Here is a 23,595-nt window from a genome sequence, read left to right as displayed (position 1 = left end):
AAACAAGAAATCCACTTGCGCCCAAAACAATGAGTTTCAAAAGCCGTACTATAAATTCTCGAACTACAAATAAATTCCTTGATATTCTTACAAGTTTGCGCATTAACGACAGAGTAAATAAATCTGTAAACGATCAAATCGAGGATCTAAACTCAATACTGCAAAATACATTAGACACAGTTGCACCACTAAAAATGAAAGAAATACGCAACAAGAAACTTGCTCCCTGATACACAGACAATACTAGAGCACTTAAGCAAGCCTCCAGAAAATTGGAGCGAAAGTGGCTCTCCACCAAGTTGGAAGTATTTAGACTAGCCTGGATAGACAGTACACTACAATACCGAAAATCACTCACGTCTGCTCGATCAGCTTATTTCTCCAACCTGATTGAGGCGAACAAAAACAATCCAAAATGTCTCTTTGATACAGTTGCAAAGTACACAGTATCGCTCGACACATTTACAAACTTTAATGAGTTCTAAACCCACAAACTCTCAGCTAGACCCGATTCCAACAAAATTACTTAAGGGGCTATTTCCTGTGCTAGGTCAGCCAATGCTGAACATATTAAATTGCTCCCTTTGTGTACCAAACTCACTAAAAATAGCGGAAATTAAGCCTCTTCTAAAAAAATCTACTCTGGATCCCGACATATTAAACAATTGTAGTCCCATATCGAACCTCCCGTTCCTCTCAAAAATCTTAGAAAAATGTGTTTCCCAACAACTGAATGCCTTCCTAAAGACAAATAACATTTATGAAATACTCCAGTCCGGTTTCAGATCCCATCATAGTACTGAGACTGCACTCGTGAAGGTAACAAATTACCTTCTAATGGCCTCAGACAAAGGTTCCGCATCCGTCCTGTTGCTTCTTGATCTTAGTGCTGCTTTTGACACTGTTGATCACTCCCTTCTCTTAGAGAGACTGGAAACCCATATTGGGCTACGTGGACATGTTCTAGCCTGGTTTAAATTGTATTTATCTGAAAGATATCAGTTCGTTAGTGTGGATGGCATATCCTCTGACAAGTCAAAGGTATGCTTTGGAGTTCCTCAAGGCTCGGTTCTGGGCCCATTATTTTTCTCACTATATATGCTCCCTCTGGGTGATGTAATCCGAAATTTAAGATACGGCCTAATTTATGGCCTAATTTAAGATACAAACAAGGTCGCCTTTTTTGAATTTAAAATCAATTGCTTTTTTTGTCTACGAAGAGGAAACAAGCCATAAAGATTTTTAAAGATTTGAAATGTGTTCTCGGATGTGACATCTAATACTTTAATGCTTTTGCTCGCTATTATTGTAACTCGTTCCCAAATATTGAATCAGGTCATCGTAAAGGCATGTGTTATGAGCTGTAAAATATGGCCACATCTTTTCCTTCAAAGTTCCATTATAACGATCCATAATGGAAGCTTTTAAATCTGAACACGTTGCAAAATGTATGATATTGTTGTCATTCATTTGTTTTTTAAATGTACTATTAAAGAACTCCTTTCCAGCATCCATTTGGACTTATTTGGGAATTCCGCTCTCTTTCAAAATAGATGCAAATGCCCTGGTCACTTCCGCTCCATTCTTATTTTTTTCGTATGATAAGACCTTCAGTATAAACACAGTATTGCATTTTTTAACCATTTAAAACAACCAAAATCTGTAATTCATAATTTTCTATACTTCTGTATAGTTTGATGATGACTCAGTAGTTGAACTGATGCTCTGGCTGGATGGTGATGCTGTGGAGGAGAATTTGTATGCTAATATGGACGATTCGTATGCTAATGACGTGAAATGGCATTCGGCTCTGGCTGTTAATGTTCATCTGAAAGGCTTGGTGGTTCTAGTGTTAATGGGTAATAACCCCAGATAAAACATGCTCCTTGTGGTTGAATGCAAATGTAACGGTGGTGTGGAGAGGAGGGGCAGGCGGAATAGTAGTCGATGTTGACAAATTTTAAGTGATGGTTTATTTACAGTTACAGAATGTGTGCCTTGTATTCCACAGTTTTATACGTTAAATGATTATGATTGAGTCTATCGATGGAACCTTCTATGAAGATCTTCCAAAGGTGAAGATAACTTTAGAAAAGGTATTTCAAGTAGAGGAAATTCTAAACAAATGAAGTTACATGGAGGAAAGCACATACTGCTCCTTACTAAAGATTCTATTTTGTGTTATAACGTAACACATGCCGGGTAAAATATATTCAAATAATTGGAGCTGCAATAGATTCAAAACAGTAATTTGCATAATCCAACTGCCAAGTTGCTCAAATAGTTTGTTTACAGCCCAATGGGTTGAGAACTTCATGACTGAGAGCTATACTTCATTACTACTGAACGCAAAACAACCATGACTTGTAATGTCATCTTCATCTGGACACTTTTCCTCTGCTTTAAAGGTAAAGAACATCTTGTTTCATCTTTATGTAATGAAAAGTAAAATATATGAGTAAACTGAAAGACTGTTTAGAAAATGTTACTAATACCTAATGATTTGTTTTTTTATTGGTTTTTTCTCTGTTTCAGAATCCAGAGGTCAGTACACTGTGACTCAGACTCCTGTAGTTGAAGCTGTTCTCCCAGGAAAGACTGTCTCTCTGAAATGTAGAACCAGCAGTAATGTGCATGGTGCAGGAGGCTCTTATCCCCATCAAGCCTGGTACCAACAGAAACCTGGAGGAGCTCCTAAACTATTAATTTACTATGCTAAAACACTTCAGTCAGGAATTCCATCTAGATTCAGTGGCAGTGGAGATTATAGTGACTTTACTCTGACCATCACTGGAGTCCAGACTGAAGATGCAGGAGATTACTACTGTCAGAGTTTTCACTATCTCAACAGTGTCTGGGTGTTCACACAGTGATATAGAGCCGTACAAAAACCTCCCTCAGTCAGACTGCACAGTGACTGAACTGTTACAGCTGTTTCAGCTACTGAAGAAGCCTTCAATTTGCAGTGGTCTCTTAATTTTAACCCTTCTGTCCCTCACTCAAAACCTTCCTTTTCGACAATTGGGAAAGGAAAGGAAAAGGTGCAGTGGTCTCTAAATTGCTGGAAAAATATCCCTGAAAAACAGTTGTAACAGTAAATAGTTGAACTTTAGAGTCTGAGGTTTTAAATGCAGAAATATTGCTCATCAAAATCATTGCTCACAAATAATTTAGTAGATCATGGAAAAAAAAATGATATGACTGCCCAGCAATGCCTCAGGGGATACTTATGTTAGATTCTGTCGATTTTTTATCCTAAGTATATTCAGTTTTGGGATAATCAAACATTAGATGTAAGCTAAATATATTTTCCTCTCAATAGTTTTCAGGTTGGAATATCTGGTTTTCAACCAACTTGTAGTGAGGGTAGAGACCTAAAGTCATCACAAGTAGTGATTTTGGCTGACCACCACTATTTAGAATAAAGTAGACATGCATCAAAGATGGAGGAATTCCTTAAACTTTAGGAGGTTGTTAATTCAAACATCCCGGCGCCGGGACACCAAACGTTTATTGCCACAAAGGGCCCGCACTATTAATCTACAACAATAAATCTGTTTCACTATAAATACTTTTTAGCTACTATAACTATCTTTGGGAAAAACAATTATTCTATACATCTGAAATGGATGCAGTTCCCACGTAACTAATGTCTTTATTGTCAAAAATGTACAGTAGTCAAAGGGATTTCAAATTAATGTATTTATTAATTACAAAATATAAAACATTCAATTCAGGTTAATACAGGTTAAAGGATTAGTTCACCTCAAAATTAACATTTCCTGATAATTCACTCACCCCAATGCCATCCAAGATGTTCATGTCTTTCTTTCTTCAGTGGAAAACACTGAAGAAAGTGTTTTTGAGCAAAACAAATGTTTTTTGAGCAAAACATTTCAGGATTTTTCTCCACACAATTGGCTTCAAAGACAACCAGAATGTTGAAGTTCAAATCAATGACGTTTCAAAGGACTCTGAAGTGTTTCAAAGGGCTCTGTACGATCCCAGCTGAGAAATGGGGTCTTATCTGGCGAAAAGATCGGCCGTTTTCTAAAAAAATAATAATAATTATATACTGGTTTTGTGCTGGTCTGCGATGCGCCATGTTGGAAAGGTCACGCGTCACATCATCTATCAAGTTATTTGTCTGTGTACTCCAGTTCAAAAAGGAAGGGAAGGGCAAAAAATTCCATCTCATTTTCTCTTTTTTTACGTGACCTTTCCAACTTGATGACGTAATACGGGGCACATCGCAGACCAGCACAAGACGAACAATTGTGGTTAAAAAAGTATATACTTTTTTTATTTTTAGAAAATGGCTGATCGTTTCGCCAGATAAGACCCCATTCCTCAGCTGGGATCATACAGAGCTCTTTGAAACACTTCAGAGCCCTTTGATACGGCATTGATTTGAACTTCAACATTCTGGTTGTCTTTGAAGCCAACAAAATCCTGAAAGAAAGAAAGACAGGAAATGTTAATTTTGAAGTAAACTGACAGGGACTACATTTCTCTATACAAATATAAAATTAATTCAAATAAACATAAAAATAAAAAAAATGAAATTATTACTTTGAATAATTAGCACATTAAACATTTTCAGCAAAAGGTCACTCTTCCCCCGAGGTCTCTTGACTAGTCAGCAGACGATGGTAACGATCCTTCGTCCACCCGCTCTGTCTCTTGAATTCCGAAGCCACACCTTTATTTCACTCTCAATTTCAGAATCAGGAGGACTTGGCTGAAAGGAATATTTTCTTACAGCCTCTGAAAAGCAAATAGGCATGAAACAACACCGTGTGTGGGAAGTAATTAATATATGCCATTTCTAATACCACATGCTAGCTTACCTGTTAAAACCTCCTTAGCCTCAGGTTCTGAAAAGGTCACTTTTGGTTTGAGCCATTCCAGTTCAATTGAGTGGCTAAAGAGTGGCCAATCAATGCTGTCAGTATTCTCCTAGTTGCAACTTGGACATTACACCCACCAATGGTTCTTAGATAGGCAATCTAACAGGAAGGAAAATACACAAATTAAAAAGTGATTTGCATTGGTAAAAAATTTGGTTCAGGACAAAACATTTTTAAAAGCTTTCAGTCAGTGAAAAGTACAGTTCTAGTTATGGCAGAAAGTCAGGTGAAGTTGCACTGTTGCCAGTTTGGGGACAGTCGGTTCTCTTACTTCAAATTTCTTAGAAATTTCTCTGTGACACTTTGTTGAGAAGCTACAGTTGTTAGAACAGCGCCACTAGTTGATCAGGACAAAGTATGTGGACCAAGTGACTTGGTTCCCCCTTTGCAGTTGCAACAACTTTCACATATACTCTTGTGGATGTTTGAGCATAAAATTCCACTGACACCCCACAATCTAGTGAAAATCCTTTCCAGAAGAGTGAAAGTTGTTGCATCTGCAAAGGGGGGACCAAGTCCATGTTAATGCATATGGATTTTAATGGCATGCCATTGAAGTTCTTGAGGGTGTGTGTATGTAATTTCTGTCTTGAGAAGAGCTACTGTTGACATACCAAATCTTTCCGACATTGATGATCTTTCATTTTTTGCTCCAAGTTATCCATGTCCTGGTAGCTTTTGAGGGGTAATATGACGTCATCAGGCAACGTGACCTCTTTTGTGCTCGATCGAGAGGTATTTGCTACTGTTCTCTCCAACATAGTCAGCCTGTCCTTAATCTCCTCTAGTGTACTGACTAAATATCTGTCAATACCTGAAAAGGAAGAAAACAATTAAAACTGAGCACAGAGACAATAGGGGTCTAAAAAACAGTGTGCCCCTAGAGTCCAGTATTGTACAGCATTTTGGCTATGTTCAGATTGCAGGCCAAAGTGATCCAAATCCGAACAGCACTAGTCACATGGAATAAGCTCTTTTCCAGGTCGGATTTGAGCCACTTTCATATGTGGTCCAATTCCGTTACAGGTCGGATAAAAAAAATAAATGCGACCTCAGTCTGGACAGTCGAATAGGAATTAATGCGACTCTGACGTCACTCTAGATTGATCATCTTCACAATTCTGCGCTAGCGGGAACGAGAACAGTGGTTAAGAGCAAATTTTATTTTCTTTCTCCTCCCCCTCGTTATTTGCTCACAAATTCTTTCTACCACCTGAAATCAACCTAAAAACAAAACCGTAGATCCTAGCGCTAACCTCTGTGGCCTCCATGTTTACTTCCGCACGATTTACATCATATTACTCTTTTGCGCATGCGGGCCACATTTAAAAAATAATGTGAACAGTGAGCCAAAAAATAATAATATCGGATCTGGCAATAATTCAGAATTGAGCATTAAGGCCTGCAGTCTGAATGTAGCCTTTGTGGCTTTCTGTGTCACTTTCTCTGTACTATAATGCTAAATATACACATATACATGATTTTGAATGTTGTTAAAATACTTCTGTATCTGTAATACGCGAAAATAATGAAATAGGCTAATGAATAGAGATGCACACATTGACCGGAATTGGACGATTTTCCCGTGATCGGCCATGACTGGTGACGTGTCTAGTTTTTGCTACGTTGCTCACGCTCAATTAAAGTGAAAACACCCTTTTGATGGACAAAATAGAAATTATTTCACACAAAAACTGCTCAAAATGCACAGAATAAAGGATGTGGAAGTGTGTTTTAACAAAAAATTGGAGCATGTCAGAAAATAAAATGAATATGAAAAATATTTATGGAATATTTATGCAATTAAGCTTATTTTTAATCATTTAGTTTCGGTAAAAGTATGCATTATAGCGATTATCAATGAAAAAACGTAAATCAGAATCGGTTTAGAAAATTGTAATCGGTACATCTCTACTTATGAAACAAATCAAATCCACAGACAATACATTACGTGTTACTGCGAGTGACGGTCGGTCCGACCGAAGTGAGTGAATTCAGCTTCAGGAGACGCGATCGAAAAACTTTAAATCCTTCATTTTAAAATATGCTATGCTATATCCAGTTGCCCACTGTGTCATATTCATATCGTTTTCACTGTGAGCTGTATGTAAAATTAGCGTTAGCTTGTCTTTATTTGAAAAAAATATGATTACCAGTGCGCACGAAATGACCAGATTACTGAGTGCCGTTACAGTGCTTACTTCCTTTTTATTCACATATTCATATATTTTTTAACAATTACTTTATTTGTGAAACATACTGTTGCAGATTCAACAGGTTGCCATCTAAAGTATAATTTATTTTAAAGATTTGTTTTCTAATTTATTTGAAATTTATAAAATCTTGATTAAAATAAATATAAAGTATATAATAAAATATCGGCTTTATATCGGCCATCCTGCTCTCTAAGATATCGGCATTGGCCATCAAAAAACCAATATTGGTCGACCACTAATTATTAGGTAATGTAAGGCCTAGCCTAATAAGAAAGAAATGGATACTAACATCGGGTTCTTCTTTCAAGAACCTGCTGATAGAGAGTGCCTCACAGGAAGGGGGAATGCTGCAGGTGAAGGACGGCTTGCAGGTGGAAGGTGGCTTTCAGGTGAAAGGCGACTCGCTTGTTTAAAGTGGCTCGCTGGTGGAAGGCGACTCTCTGGTGGAAGGTGGCTCGATGGTGGAAGGTGGCTCGATGGTGGAAGGCGACTCTCTGGTGGTAGGTGGCTCGATGGTGGAAGGGGACTCGCTGGTGGAATGTGGCTTGGAGACAGAGTAACCAGAGAGTTATAACCAGAAGGTGGCAAACCCCTGGGTGGTGGTGGAACTGGTGGTTGGTGTACGACTGCATTGGTGACCGTTTGTGACTGTCTCTGCCGTTCCAGTGGTGCAGGTTCAGGCTCAAAATCAATGTAGCGTTTGGTAGGTCTGCACAAAATGAAGAGAAACAATCCAAGAATGCACTTTAACACACATAAACAGCTGGCTAAATAAATGGCTCATACTATTTTAGAAATAGTAAGTTTGCTTTCAGGATCTTGTTCACAACATTTATAACTAAGAATGCACCAGTACTATAATTTATGTTTAATAATATTTAACCTAATTTGCATAAATGTACTAGACAGTAAAGGCAATAGAACAACACTTACTGTCTTGACCGCTGACTGCGATCTAATTCTTCAGGTTCACTGGCAACAATTAAATTTGTTTCTGCCATTTTGGCTTTATATCTTGCCTTTTTATAATCCACTGTAAGAAACAAAATAAATGTCAATTGTACTTTCTAGATGACTTGCTTTATAAACACAGATGTCTTTTGAATCTAGAGGACTGGAGTAAAGGGAATCTAGCTTTGAAAACCTCTTGAAAATGTTGGTCTTTTCATCACATAGTATGTTCTGTACCAGTCTCAAATTCCCTTGAACCATCACGCAGTTGTCCCCAGTAGTTGTGGCAACGCAGAACTGTTGAAAGATTGCCTTATTATACTGGGTGCAGTGAGGCAGGTTAGGTATTGATGGACCACATGAGTGTTTCATATTCAGCAAAGGTGTCTTGCTGTCTGTCAAGTACAAAATGTGCCTAAATGAACAAATATAACAATAAAACACCAGACTTCACTGTATAAATTATACATTGATTCTTAATAAAGCTACTGTGTTAAAGTTCTTAGTCAAGAGCAGTGGGTGATTTTTCTCCTTGTTTTTTGTTATATTAAAAATCAGTTATCATTTACTCTCTCAAGTTGTTTTAAACCCTAATGATTTTCTTCTGTTGAAAAAAGTTATTTTGAAGAATGTGGGTAACCAGACAGTTGCTGGTCCACAGTGAGTAGTATATGTTTTTTCTACATTGGAAGTCAATGGGGACCAGCAACTGTTTGGTTATCCACATTCTTCAAAATATCTTATTTTGTGTTCTGCACAGTAAAGACATGAATACAGGTTTGAAACAACATTACAGTGAGTAAAAAATGACATTTGACATTTTTGGGTGAACTGTCATTTTAAGACCTGTATGCTCTATATACAGCCACGCATCCCGTTTTCTCTCAAATGTTTTCTGCTAAAATTGCGTTTTTCGGGGACTAATAGGCTAAGGCCGTGCCCAATTGGCGGTCTCTGATGTGTAATGGCGTGATGCTAGCTCATTGGCGCACAGGTGCAGTTGCCGCAGCACAGCCAATGAGTGAGCCAGACGCTCACTGTGCGCTGTGCAGCTGCAAAAATGCGTTTTACATTATTATAGGTTTCAGTAAATCGAGAAAAGGAGCTACGCAGTACTCCTTCCCTACTAACAGGGAACTGAGGTCACGATAGTAACCGAGTAGTTATATTTCGTGGAGCTCCGCCCCCTAGAGGGGCTTTAGCTCCTAGTGGTTTACCCATGCCGCGTCAGCGGCCGTACTGAAAACTCATTATGCAAGATGCATCAGCCAATCAGGGCACGCCTGCCCCTATATATGACCCGTGAGCCCAGAGAACGTCCTCCCTTTTATTCAGCAATCGCTTGTTGAATACGTCTGATTACTCTCAGCCTGAGAATATTTTTCTCCGTCGACATTCTTCAGTTCGACGTTCTCACAAACTTGCCGCTGCGCTGATCACTTGCCGCTGCGCCGATCTGTCTCCTGACCAGGATCCCCATGCTGCATGTGTTTCCTGCTTGGGACCGGCCCACGCTCGTGACGGTCTCACTGATCCACCGGCTTGCTCCTCCTGCGCTGTCCTGTCCCTCCCTACACGTGTGGAGAGGGCGGCCTACTTTCAGCAGGAGGTGGACGTCCCCGCCGTGTTGAGCTCCTGCGACGACAACGACATGCTGTCAGAGGAGGACGCTTCTACGCAGGACCGTGGGTTGTGGTGGCAGTTCCCACGCCTCTCCTTCTCTCCGGGGAGAATTGAGGACGACTTTTCTTCCGCTGCCTCTCTCCGTCCGCCCCCTCTCCGCGTGGAGTTTGCGGGTATGATTGAGAGAGCAGCTCTCCGTATCCAGCTGCCTTTGCCTCCCCTTCCTACGCCAAAGGAGCCTTGGGATATGTCCTTCGGTTCCTGGGCTGAGCGAGTAAACCGGTGGACTCCCCAGCTCCTGAAGTCCGTGGTTTTAAAGGCTTCGCCGAGGGTTCCTGGTCTGCTCCAGCATCTGCCAGGGCGCCCGTCAGATCCTACGCCACCTTCACCAAGGTCCATGGTCGTCTCGCTCCTATCAGCTCTGCCACTCCGCCGTTGGAACCCGAGCTGGCCGCTCACTTGCTTCCTTCCTGGGGCTGGTCCGGTAAGAAGCCTGCCCTGCCGTCTACCAAGGACCGTTACTCAGGACAGCTTTGGGACTAAGTCCACATGGCCATAGCGTCTTTTAAGAAGACGGACGAAGGATGGAAGGAGCTGTCTCGACACTTTCCTCTAGCCGGTTCATCTGCCCGCTCGGCTACACGGTCCTCTTCTCATCGCCAGGGTTCTTCTGCCAGACGTCGCCAGCGCCGTCATGTCTCTGCCGCCGCCTCCGCTGCTGCCCCAGCCCCTCCTGCCACGGCTTCTGCTCCTCCTCCGGTGCGTCGCAGACTACCCGCTCCCAGACTCAGCGTCCCCTGGCCGTCTAAGAAGCCCAGACCATCCTGACTAGGCGTGGAGCGGGCTGAGAGTAGCAACGTTGCCCTCACGGCCCCCTGCCTCTTCCTTCACCAAAAGAGCAGGGGCTGAGTCTGACAGAGTCGCAGACTCGGCCCGGCATTCTTTATATTTTAATAAACAGGCTAAACGTTACTTGGGCGTAAGTTGTGCTTTTGTGCAGGCTCAGGCGGTGTCTGAGACTGTTAAATCACTTGAGAATTCCACATGCCCTAGTTTGCCTCCTTCGGTGGCTAATAGAGACTTGGTGAACGCTCTCCCTGTCTCTATGCCGGCCCCTTTGGATATGAGCAGTGGCGCAAATGAGCGGCTTTTCCCTCATTCTCACCCTGCAGCTGGTAGGTTCTCTAATGTGTTTACTTGTGCACGTTCTATTCCTTTCCCTGCTCTTTGTAAGGATAAGAGTTTGGTTGGTCACTGTCAGGATAGCGAGTGTGTTCGGGGGGTTATAAGTATAACTTCTCGCTCCTCTCTACCTGCCAGCTCTGATAGACTTAAGCGCCGGCTAGCGGTTTCGGAGTCGTCTCCTATCCCGCTACCCGCCAGTCAGGAGCGTGTTTGCTCTCAGAGTCTTGCCCGGCAAGATTGCATTTGTTTTCACTCGCCGTCAAGGAAACGCTCGCGTATGCATTCGCCGGTTTCCTCTCTCTCCCGCCACTCGCGGGTTGTCGAGCGCCCTGAGACTTCGCCCGTTGTTACAGATGTAATTGCGGGGGTGTCTCATCCCGCTTTCGACGGCGATATCGAACAAAACAATCTTGCCTGCTCTACCCGGCACCTCCTTAGCTACGCGTCCTCTTAGCTACGCGTCCCCGGGGTGCAACGTCCGCGTATGCAAATGCCGGGTTCCTCTTTCTCTCGCCACTCGCGGGTTGCAGAGCTCCCTGATACTTCGCCCGTTGTTACAGATGTAACTGCGGCGGCGTCTCATTCTGCTCGCATTCTGCTTTCATGTACAGCGGAATGGCTCAGTGGTTGGCGCAATTGCCACTCAATCGGCGGACCCGGGTTTGCCTCCCGAGGCAGCAACTAATTTTTCTCCTGTTTTTTCTCATCCCTTTCTCCTCCTGCCCTCCTTGGGCCGTGTCTCTCCCTCTCGGGTCGAGCTCGGCGGCGGTAAGGGCGGAGAAGGAATTTGAGTCTTTCCTCGCCAACGCCCCCCAACTACTTGCTCTTCCTCTCTCAGAGCATTATTGGGAGTGGCGTCATCATTGTACCACGTCACTGTGGCTCGATCGAACGATCAAGCGGGGTTATCTGATCCAGTTCAGATCTTTTCCACCCCCCTTCTTGGGGATAGTGGAGACGGTGATGTCATTGCCAGACAGAGTGTCCGCTCTACTGTCGGAGGTGACGGAACTGTTGAGCAAAGGAGCGATCTCCGAGGTCCCGGAGGATCTCAAGCAGAACGGCTTTTACTCCCGTTACTTCCTGGTTCCCAAGAGGACAGGGGGAGTGAGACCGATCTTGGACTTGCGCAATCTGAATGCGCACGTGGCCAAGCGCCCGTTCCGCATGCTCACCACCAGCCGTCTGCTCGAAGCCTTTTTACCGGGGGACTTCTGCTCGAGCATAGACCTCAAGGATGCTTACTTCCATGTCCCAATCGTGCGCAGGCACAGGAAGTTCTTCCGCTTTGCCTTTCTGGGCAAGGCTTACGAGTATACGAGGATCCCATTCGGCTAAGCTCTAGCCCCACGCACCTTCTCCAAATGTCTGGAGGCGGCTCTGGAGCCTCTACGCAGGGAGGGCATCAGGATCCTGGCCTATCTAGACGACCTCCTAATTCTAGCGTCGTCCCTGGGATTGGCCAGGTCACACACTGTCCGTGTGGTGTCCTTCCTCACGCGACTGGGTCTCGCGGTGAATTGGAAGAAGAGTGCGCCGAGACCAGCCCAGCAGGTTTCTTACCTGGGTCTGGTCATGGACACACGCACAATAAGAGCGCGTATTTCGGACTCGAGGGCTCTCGATCTGCTTTCTGCTCTCAACCTGTGCCGGCCGCCCTGCAGGCGCCCGGCTCGGGCCATCATGTCACTGCTGGGCATGATGGCCGCAGCTCACAAGGTGGTTCCCGTGGGCCTGCTACACATGCACAGCCTACAGGCCTGGTTTGCTCGCCAACGGGTCGACCCGGCGCGCCATCGGAACCGGGCTTTGTTCCTACCGGCTTGCCTACTAGGGGATTTGAGCTATTGGAGGGACCCCCTGGTTCTTTCTCAGGGCGTCCCGTTGGGCAGAGTGTCGGAATGCATCCAGGTCTTCACGGACGCATCTCTCCACGGATGGGGCGGGGTGTGCCTGGGCCAGGCAGTCGGAGGCGTGTGGCCTCCCGGCACTCGCCACATCAACCTGCTGGAGCTAGACACGGTCTTATTGGTGCTGATGCATTTCTCAGACCTAGTCGAGGGCTGCGATGTCCTGATTCGCTCGGACAATCGGGCCACGGTCGCTTACATCAATCGCCAATGGGGGGTCAGGTCTCCTGCTCTCCACCAGGCAGCGACGCAGCTCTGGCTATGGGCTTGTGCCCATCTCCGCTCCCTAGCTGCGGACATGATGTCTCGGAGCGGCCTCCATCACGACGAATGGCGTCTCCACCCAGACATCGTCTCCCTCATCTGGCTGAGATTTGGGGAAGCTCAGGTGGACCTGTTTGCGTCCAGGCGGAACGCACACTGTCGCCAGTGGTTCTCCCTGTCTCAGGCGGATCGCCCCCCTCTGGGGGTGGACGCGTTCGTGCACCACCCCTGGCCCCGGGGCCTCTTGTACGCGTTCCCTCTGCAACGCTGCATAGCACGCCTGCTGGCTCGGATCAGGACGGAGGGGCTTCGGGTCCTCCTGGTGGCACCCGACCGCCCCGCAGCCATCTGGTATCCGGAGATGATCCAGCTGCTGGTGGACCGTCCGTGGTCAATTCCGCCCAGACTGGACGCGCTGTCCCAAGCGGAGGGCTCGATTCTACACCCTCCAGTGCTCTCAGGAGCCCTCAAGGTCTGGCACCTGAGCGGGTCAGGCTCTTGAACAGGGGTTTTTTCCGATGCCGTGATGCGCACCATCCAGGGCGCTAGAGCATTGTCTACATCCAAATTATATTCCTCTCGCTGGAATATGTTTGTGTCATGGTGCGCGCAGAGGTCCTCGGACCCTTCGTGTTGTCCTGTGGAGGAGATTCTGTCGTTTCTGCAGTATCTCTTCGATATGGATAGGTCTCCTTCGACCATCCGCAGCTACGCATCTGCCATCTCTGCGTGCCATGAAGGTTTTGCTGGAAATACTGTTTTCAGCCATCCTCTTCTTCGCCGTTTCCTTTCGGGGACGAGCCGTCTGCCCCCGAGGGTTAAACTGGGCGCTCCTCAATGGGTCCTGGCTAAGGTGCTGGGCGCTCTCTGCGCACCCCCATTCGAGCCCTTACAACAGTGCTCTCTCAAGTTGCTTTCCCTTAAGACGGCCCTGCTTGTCGCTCTGTCAAACAGGTGAGTGATTTCCGCGCTCTCTCTGTGCGCCCCGGGTGCTTGGCCATCAGAGAGGACTTGTGCTACGTTGAGACCTAACCCATCCTTCGTGCCGAAAAGTATCACGAGTTCTTTTCGGTCAATGACCATTGAATTACAGGCCTTCTTCCCTCCCCCGCACGCTCGGGAGGAGGACGAGAGGCTTCACTGTTTGTGCCCGGTGCGTGCCCTTGCCTTGTACGTGGAACGCACCAGGTCTATCAGATTGACTCCCCAGTTGTTTATTTGCTATGCGGACTCCTCGTTGGGTCGTCCGCTTTCCAAACATCGTCTGTCCCATTGGCTTTGTGACTGTATCACTTTGGCCTATGGAGCTTCGGGTTCCGTTGTTCCGGAGGGTCTCCGTGCACACTCCACGCAGGGTGTTGCTGCCTCTTCTGCCCTTTTCCATGAGGTCAGAGTGGATGACATTTGCACCGCGGCGTCGTGGTCGTCGCCTTCGGCGTTTGTCCGTTTTTTATTTGCTGGACGTGTCTCCGTCTTCCCTCATTCATTCCGTCCTTGGGGCAGCTGCCCGGGACCTCTGAACTTACTCCTTTTTCATTTTTGTTTATATCTTCATGCCCCTCATTTCGTGATGTGTGGTGCATGGACATATATTGTTGGGCTTATGCGGGATGGATACGTTTCCCTCTCGTTTGAGTTCAACATCCCTTCTCCCTGCATAGCTTATGTTCTTACGCTATGCTGGGTGATTCCTTCATACGCATTCCAGCATCACCTTCTGACTTTGTCAGCTGTCGGGGATGTTCGTCTTGGGGTAATTGGGATCGGGATTTTTTACTGATCCTTTTAGCTTACTGGTGTTCCGGCAGGGAGTACATTTTTGGCTCGCTCGCTCCGCCGTGAACCACTAGGAGCTAAAGCCCCTCTAGGGGGCGGAGCTCCATGAAATATAACGTTAGTTACCTATTGTAACTCCAGTTATATGAGTGGAGCGAAGCCCCCTAGACCTGTTGCCCTGCCGTCCCATGAGTTATGCTGAATAATTTCGGGAGGACGTTCTCTGGGCTCACGGGTCATATATAGGGGCAGGCGTGCCCTGATTGGCTGATGCTTCTTGCATAATGAGTTTTCAGTACGGCCGCTGACGCGGCATGGGTAAACCACTAGGAGCTAAAGCCCCTCTAGGGGGCGGAGCTCCACGAAATATAACTGGAGTTACAATAGGTAACTAACGTTTTCTCTCAAATGTTTAATTTCACTTTAGACATATCACATAACCAACTACTGAATGCACTGTAGCAGGATACTACGATGTTTCTTCAAAAGCAGATCGTGGAGCCATTTTAATCGTGCACGTTCTAAAATCGTGTGCTCAGAGCACAGCCGTTAGACGAACGTAGTTATAACTTAAGAACTTTTTTCCTTATACTTTAGCAGTTTACTGTGACAATCTGACGTGGTAACATACATAATATGGTAAACGGGGTGAAAAGGACCATTAGCCTATATAAGCTAACTAACTTTACTCCGTTGTCGTTCGACCAAAACATGTCTGGATTAACAAAAAAAACAATAGGTACTAAAATACAATAACAGCAGAACACCCACTGGCAAATATTTACTGTTAAAGATAATACTCAATTTACAGTTGAAACACACCTCAGAGTCAGGAGTATTCCACTGTGAAGGCAGAAACAACCGTTAGGAAGGCGGCAAGTGACGACTGCAGCCTGTAGCGCGATGACGTTGATAAATCAAATACGTTCGACGCATGAGCGGACGCATACACGCATGTATTAATCTTTTATTTAATGTAATTTAAACTGTAATGCCAAGTTAAGATTAGAAAAATAGATACTTAAATAGATATTTCATTAGACAAATTATTCTGTGATTTTAAATAAGTAGATAGCGTATTTTAACTTTATTTAAACAACAAGGGCAAAGTGTTTTGAAAAGCCTAAATAATCTCCATTCATCCATCCATCTTCTTCTGCTTCATCCGGGGCCGGGTCGCGGGGGCAGCAGTCTAAGCAGAGATGCTCAGACTTCCCTCTCCCCAGACACTTCCTCCAGCTCTTCCGGGGGGACACCGAGGCGTTCCCAGGCCAGCCGGGAGACATAGTGCCTCCAGCGTGTCCTAGGTCTTCCCCGGAGTCTCCTCCCAGTGGGACGGGACCGGAACACCTTCCCAGGAAGGCGTTCCGGAGGCATCCGAAACAGATGCCCAAGCCACCTCAGCTGACCCCTCTAGATGTGGAGGACCAGTGGCTCTACTCTGAGCTCCTCCCGGGTGACCGAGCTTCTCACCCTATCTCTAAGGGATCGCCCAGCCACCCTGCGGAGAAAGCTCATTTCGGCCACCTGTATCCGGGATCTTGTCCTTTCGGTCATGACCCAAAGGTCATGACCATAGGTGAGAGTAGGAACGTAGATTGACCGGTAAATCGAGAGCTTCGCCTTGCGGCTCAGCTCTTTCTTCACCAAGACAGACCGATACATCGACCGCATTACTGCAGATCCGTCTGTCAATCTCCCGTTCCATCCTTCCCTCACTCGTGAACAAGACCCCTAGATACTTAAACTCCACCACTTGAGGCAGGCACTCTCCACCAACCTGAAGTGGGCAAGCCACCCTTTTCCGACTGAGGACCATGGCCTCGTATTTGGAGGTACTGATTCTAATCCCCACCGCTTCACACTCGGCTGCAAACCGTCCCAGTGCATGGTTTGAAGGGGCCAACACGACAACATCATCCGCAAAGAGCAGAGACATAATCGTGTGGTCCCCAAACCTGACACCCTCCGGCCCCTGGCTGTGCCTAGAAATTCTGTCCATAAAAATTACGAACAGAACCGGCGACAAAGGGCAGCCTTGCAGGAGTCCAACATGCACTGGGAACAAGTCTGACTTACTGCCGGCAATGCGGACCAAGCTCCTGCTTCGGTTGTATAGGGACCTGACAGCCCTTAGCAAAGGACCCAGGACCCAGGTTGACCCTCCTATATCGATATTATATCGATATCGTGATATGAGACTAGATATCGACTTAGATTTTGGACATCGTAATATCGTAATATGCGATATAGTGTTGTCTTTTCCTGGTTTTAAAGGCTGCTTTACAGTAAAGTGATTTCATTTTCTTAACTTACCAGACTGTTGTAACTGTTCTATTATTTACATTTACCCACTTAGTCATTAAATCTACATTACAGATGATTATTTATCCAAAATCTCATTTTCTAAATATTTTGTGTAAGTGTTTTTGAGCTAAAATGTTATACACATTATATATATATATATATATATATATATATAGCTACAATGGTATACACATCATATATACACTCACCTAAAGGATTATTAGGAACACCATACTAATACTGTGTTTGACCCCCTTTCGCCTTCAGAACTGCCTTAATTTTACGTGGCATTGATTCAACAAAGTGCTGAAAGCATTTTTTAGAAATGTTGGCCCATATTGATAGGATAACATCTTGCAGTTGATGGAGATTTGTGGGATGCACATCCAGGGCACGAAGCTCCCGTTCCACCACATCCCAAAGAAAACATCCCCCACACCATTACACCACCACTAGCTACCTGCACAGTGGTAACAAGGCATGATTGATCCATGTTCTCATTCTGTTTACGCCAAATTCTGACTCTACCATCTGAATGTCTCAACAGAAATCGAGACTCATCAGACCAGGCAACATTCTTCCAGTCTTCAACTGTCCAATTTTGGTGAGCTCGTGCAAATTGTAGCCTCTTTTTCCTATTTGTAGTGGAGATGAGTGGTACCCGGTGGGGTCTTCTGCTGTTGTAGCCCATCCGCCTCAAGGTTGTGCGTGTTGTGGCTTCACAAATGCTTTGCTGCATACCTCGGTTGTAACGAGTGGTTATTTCAGTCAAAGTTGCTCTTCTATCAGCTTGAATCAGTCGGCCCATTCTCCTCTGACCTCTAGCATCAACAAGGCATTTTCGCCCACAGGACTGCCGCATACTAGATGTTTTTCCCTTTTCACACCATTCTTTGTAAACCCTAGAAATGGTTGTGCGTGAAAATCCCAGTAACTGAGTAGATTGTGAAATACTCAGACCGGCCCATCTGGCACCAACAACCATGCCACGCTCAAAATTGCTTAAATCACCTTTCTTTCTCATTCTGACATTCAGGTTGGAGTTCAAGAGATTGTCTTGACCAGGACCACACCCCTAAATGCATTGAAGCAACTGCCATGTGATTGGTTGATTAGATAATTGCATTAATGAGAAATTGAACAGGTGTTCCTAATAATCCTTTAGGTGAGTGTATATATATATAAAACCCCTTAATGATGAAAACTAACTTGTGTTCTGTGAGGTGTGGGTTTGCTTATAGCTCCCCAGTAATGCCGCCATGTGTTGGAGTTTACCCCGGTGAACGAGAGGGTAGTTTCCCTGCGCCTACGGGTCAGGGATAGGTCTCTCACTGTTGTTTGTGCATACAGGCCGAACGGCAGTGCAGAGTACCCAACCTTCTTTGAGTCTCTGGGAGGGGTGCTGGAAAGTGCTCCGACTGGGGACTCAATCGTTCTACTGGGGGACTTCAACGCCCACGTGGGCAACGACAGTGACACCTGGAGGGGCGTGATTGGGAGGAATGCCCCCCCTGATCTGAAACCGAGCGGTGTTCAGTTATTTGACTTCTGTGCTAGTCACAGTTTGTCCATAACAAACACCATGTTCAAGCATAAGGGTGTCCATCAGTGCACGTGGCACCAGGACACCCTAGGCCGCAGGTCGATGATCGACTTTGTTGTCGTTTCATCTGACCTGCGGCCGTATGTCTTGGACACTCGGGTGAAGAGAGGGGCGGAGCTGTCAACTGATTACCACCTGGTTGTGAGTTGGATCCGATGGCGGGGGAGGAAGCTGGACAGACTCGGCAGCCCCAAGCGTACTGTAAGGGTCTGCTGGGAACGTCTGGCCGAGTCTCCTGTCAGAGAGATCTTTAACTCCCACCTCCGGCAGAGCTTCGACTGGATCCCGAGGGAGGCTGGAGATATTGAGTCCGAGTGGACCATGTTCTCCACCGCCATTGTCGAAGCGGCCGCTCTGAGCTGTGGCCGTAAGGTCTCCGGTGCCTGTCGAGGCGGCAATCCCTGAACCCGGTGGTGGACACCGGAAGGGATGCTGTCAAGCTGAAGAAGGAGTCCTATCAGGCCTGGTTGGCTTGTGGGACTCCTGAGGCAGCTGACGGGTACCGACAGGCCAAGCGGACTGCAGCCCGGGTGGTTGTGGAGGCAAAAACGCTTTGACAATGGCGGTGGAGAACATGGTCCACTCGGACTCAATATCTCCAACCTCCCTCGGGATCCAGTCGAAGCTCTGCCGGAGGTGGGAGTTAAAGATCTCTCTGACAGGAGACTCGGCCAGACGTTCCCAGCAGACCCTTACAGTACGCTTGGGTATGCCGAGTCTGTCCAGCTTCCTCCCCCGCCATCGGATCTCACCATAGGCAACTCCAGAGTGGTGAAGAGTCCATCCTCTCTCAAGGAGTGTGGTTCCAGAGCCCAAGCTGTGCATAGTGGTGATCCCGACTATCTCTAGTCGGAACCTCTCAACCTCATGCACGATCTCAGACTCCTTCCCCGCCAGCGAGTTGACGTTCCACGTCCCTAGAGCTAGTTTCCGTGTCCAGGGATCGGGTTGTCGAGGCCCCCGCCTTCGACTGCCGCCCGATCCTCTACGCACCGGCCCCTTATGGTCCCTCCTGCAGGTGGTGAGCCCACGGGAAGGCGGCCCCGCGTCGCTCCTTCAGGCTGAGCCCAGCCGGACCCCGTGGGGAAAGGCCCGGCCACCAGGCGCTCGCATACGAGCCCTAACCCCGGGCCTGGCTCCAGGGTGGGACCCCGGCTGCGCCATACCGGGCGACGTCACGGTCCTCAAAATATTTTTCATCATTAAAGTTTTTTTTTGCTCTTAGTCTGACCCATCGCTCTTAGAGACCCTACCAGGGGCATATAGCCCCAGACAACATAGCTCCTAGGGTCACTCAGGTACTCAAACCCCTCCACCACGTTAAGGTGGCAGTTCAACCATGGAGCTCTCCACCTCCATACACTCGTATTTTGAGTTTAATTCATTTGCCAAAAAAGAGAAAAAAAAACACATTAAACAAAGTTGAAGATGAATTTGGCTGATAGCATTCTTTCACTTAAAATGTTCTATAGATTCCGCGAAAATATCATTACCATGAATTATTTTGGCCATGATTATCGTTGTGAAAATCTGATATCGTGACAGCCCTACCCATAACCCAACCACCATGTCATCTTTATTCTAGTATCCAAACAAATTCCTCTTCCTCTCACCAGAAAGATAACATCAACATTAACATTAAATAAATATTAAAATACATGAAAAAGGAGAACAACATTCTGCTGATAATAAACACACAAATTGAAACCATACTAAATTAGTTTTGACCATCTCCCAGTAGGTCACCAGCGCCAAGGTCAAATTGTGTGTTTCATGCTGTCAGTGATCAGGACCTGCCAGAATCAGGTGGATAGACTGTGAGAATGTCTGGAGTTGAGGACAAGACTGTCCCTCAACCAGCAAAACATCTTGTTCATGTCCAAAACTGTATTCATATATGAAAAGCACAGTGCTGGAAGCCTTTGTCTGGATTTTTCAGTGTAATCTACTATTGTCAGCTTGTAGCACAAAGCCTTGGTCAGAAATAAAATGCATAAAATAATACTCTCTAGTGTGAAAGATATTCATCTGATGCATCCTTTTTGTCTATATTTATTGAATAATGTTTGATGGGGAGAAGACCAGCACCTTATTTGCATTGTGATGATGATATGTATAGTCAGCACCTGATTCAGTGATCTGGGAGTGTTTATAACCCTGTGAGTTTGACACTTCATGACTGAAAGCTGTCCTTCATGACTGAAAGCTGTCCTTCATGACAACTGAACCCACAACAACCATGACTTTTATAGCCATCTTCATCTGGACACTTGCCATCTGCTTCAAGGGTAAGATTTATTGAATGTACTGTTGTAAACTAAATAGATATACACAAAAGCAATACTCTTCAGGACAATTTGTTTGTGTTTTATTTCCTTTGTGTTTTTTATTATTTTATTTTTCAGAATCCAGAGGTCAGGTCACTGTGACTCAGACTCCTGCAGTTGAAACTGTTCGCCCAGGACAGACAGTCTCTCTGAAATGTAGAACCAGCAGTGATGTGTATAGATGGAATTCTAATGATTATCAAGCCTGGTACCAACAGAAACCTGGCAGAGCTCCTAAACTCCTAATTTACGATGTGAAGAAACCTCTGTCTGAGACTCCATCTAGATTCAGTGGTAGTGGATCTGGGAGGGATTTCACTCTGACCATCAGTGGAGTTCAGGCTGAAGATGCAGGAGATTACTACTGTCAGAGTGCACATAGTGGTCCAAAGTTCACACAGTGATACAGAGCCGTACAAAAACCTCCCTCAGTCAGACTGTACAGTGACTGAACTGTTACAGCTGGGACCTACTGCAGGTGTTGAGGGGGAAGAGATAGTGACATGGAACACTGGTCAGTAGAGATCAACTTTAAAGATTAGAAAACATTATTCGGATCATATATACTCAGTCATCATCATTAGTATCATTGTTGTGATTAATATAGAGTTTTTTTTACATTTTGTTATTTATTTTTTCAACTAAATATATTTTTGTAACAACAGTAAGTTGCTAGCTGGGGATGATGGTGGTCATATGAGGGCCAGATTTGACATTTAGCTATGACGCTAGGGTTAACAACCGTACTCTTAAGATAAGTGCTATAGGAACCACAGTCAGGGAAGAGGGGGAAGGGACACTGGAAGTGAGTACAGAAGTGAGTACACCCCTCACATTTTTGTAAATATTTGGTTATATCTTTTCATGTGACAACACTGAAGAAAAGACACTTTGCTACAATGTAAAGTAGTGAGTGTACAGCTTGTATAACAGTGTAAATTTGCTGTCCCCTCAAAATAAATCAACACACAGCCATTGATGTCTAAACCGCTGGCAACAAAAGTGAGTAAAACCCTAAGTGAACATTTTCCAAATCGGGGCCAATTAGCCATTTTCCCTCCCCAATGTCATGTGTTACAAGGTCTCAGGTGTGAATTGGGAGCAGGTGTGTTAAATTTGGTGTTATCGCTCTCACATTCCCTCATACTGTTCACTGGAAGTTCAACAAGGCACCTCATGGCAAAGAACTCTCTGAGGATCTGAAAAAGAATTGTTGCTCTACATAAAGATAGCCTAGGCTATAAAAAGATTGCCAAGAACCTGAAACTGCGCTGCAGCACGGTGGCCAAGACAATACAGCAGTTTAACAGGACAGGTCCACTCAGAACAGGCCAAATTGGTCTGCATGGCTGTCGTCCAAGAAGGAAGCCTCTTCTAAAGATGATGCACAAGAAAGCCCGCAAACAGTTTGCTGAAGACAAGCAGACTAAGGACATGGATTACATGTCCTGTGGTTTGATGAGACCAAGACAAACTTATTTGGTTCAGATGGTGTCAAGCGTGTGTTGCGGCTACCCGGTGAGGAGTACAAAGACATGTGTGTCTTGCCTACAGTCAAGCATGGTGGTGGGAGTGTCATGGTCCGGGGCTGCATGAGTGCTGCTGGAACTGGGGAGCTACAGTTCATTGAAGGAACCATGAATGCCAACATGCACTGTGACATACTGAAGCAGAGCATGATCCCCTCCCTTCGGAGACTGGGCCGAGGGGGGGTTTCCAATATGATGACAACCCCAAACACACCTCCAAAACGACCACTACCTTGCTAAAGAAGCTGAGGGTAAAGGTGATGGACTGGCCAAGCATGTCTCCAGACCTAAACCCTATTGAGCATCTGTGGGGCATCCTCAAACGGAAGGTGTAGAAGCGCAAGGTCTCTAACATCTAACCAGCTCTGTGATGTCGAGTGGAAGAGGACTCCAGTGGCAACCTGTGAAGCTCTGGTGAACTCCATGCCCAAGAGGGTAAAAGAAAAGGCTGGGAAATAATGGTGGCCACACAAAATATTGACACTCTGGGCCCAATTTGGACATTTCCATTTAGGGGTGTACTCACTTTTGTTGCCAGCGGTTTAGACATTAATGGCTGTGAGTTGAGTTATTTTGAAGGGACAACAAATGTTCACTGTTATACAAGCTGTACACTCACTACTTTACATTGTAGCAAAGTGTCATTTCTTTAGTGTTGTCACATGAAAAGATATAATCAAATATTTTAAAAAATGTTAGGGGTGTACTCACTTCTATGAGATACTCTAGCTGGTTTGTTCATGCCTAGATGAGTATATTCTTGTACACAGAATTAATCAATTTCACTAGTATAAAATGAATCACAAATGTAAGCTCACATTTGGTATGAAAAATAAAAAAAACAGTAATGTAACATTTACCAAATCTTACACACTAACCATTCCAACTCGCCCAGTACTGCTTAGTACTACCTCCAGGGATGTTGTTGCACTGCTCCCTTTGTAGTACTGGTCTCTGACACTGCCTTGGAAAGTATTCTAAGGAAGTTTTAAGT

General features: G+C 45.5%; 2 protein-coding genes and 1 gene segment (V, D, J or C); 1 reads left to right on the top strand and 2 right to left on the bottom strand.

The window, feature by feature from the left end:
- LOC105009329 (Ig kappa chain V-III region MOPC 63) overlaps window positions 1–23,595 on the bottom strand; it is a 784,483-nt gene that overhangs the window by 153,689 nt on the left and 607,199 nt on the right. The gene's annotated exons all lie outside the window — the stretch shown is intronic.
- The window catches only part of LOC114829915, a 587,221-nt gene that overhangs the window by 17,965 nt on the left and 545,661 nt on the right, over window positions 1–23,595 (top strand).
- Window positions 4,637–8,518, bottom strand: LOC117593617 (proline-rich receptor-like protein kinase PERK10). The gene is made up of 4 exons (XM_034289339.1): window positions 8,060–8,518; window positions 7,438–7,835; window positions 5,525–5,724; window positions 4,637–5,009 (listed from the first exon to the last, which is right to left on the bottom strand). The coding sequence occupies exons 1-4, from the start codon at window positions 8,125–8,127 to the stop codon at window positions 4,887–4,889; spliced, it is 789 nt and encodes a 262-aa protein (XP_034145230.1). The 5' UTR covers window positions 8,128–8,518; the 3' UTR covers window positions 4,637–4,886.

The sequence above is a fragment of the Esox lucius genome, chromosome 21, assembly GCF_011004845.1.
Source record: "Esox lucius isolate fEsoLuc1 chromosome 21, fEsoLuc1.pri, whole genome shotgun sequence".
Classification (NCBI taxonomy): domain Eukaryota; kingdom Metazoa; phylum Chordata; class Actinopteri; order Esociformes; family Esocidae; genus Esox; species Esox lucius.
The sequence above is the reverse complement of the archived record's forward strand: the minus strand, read 5'-3'. Positions and strand labels throughout refer to the sequence as shown.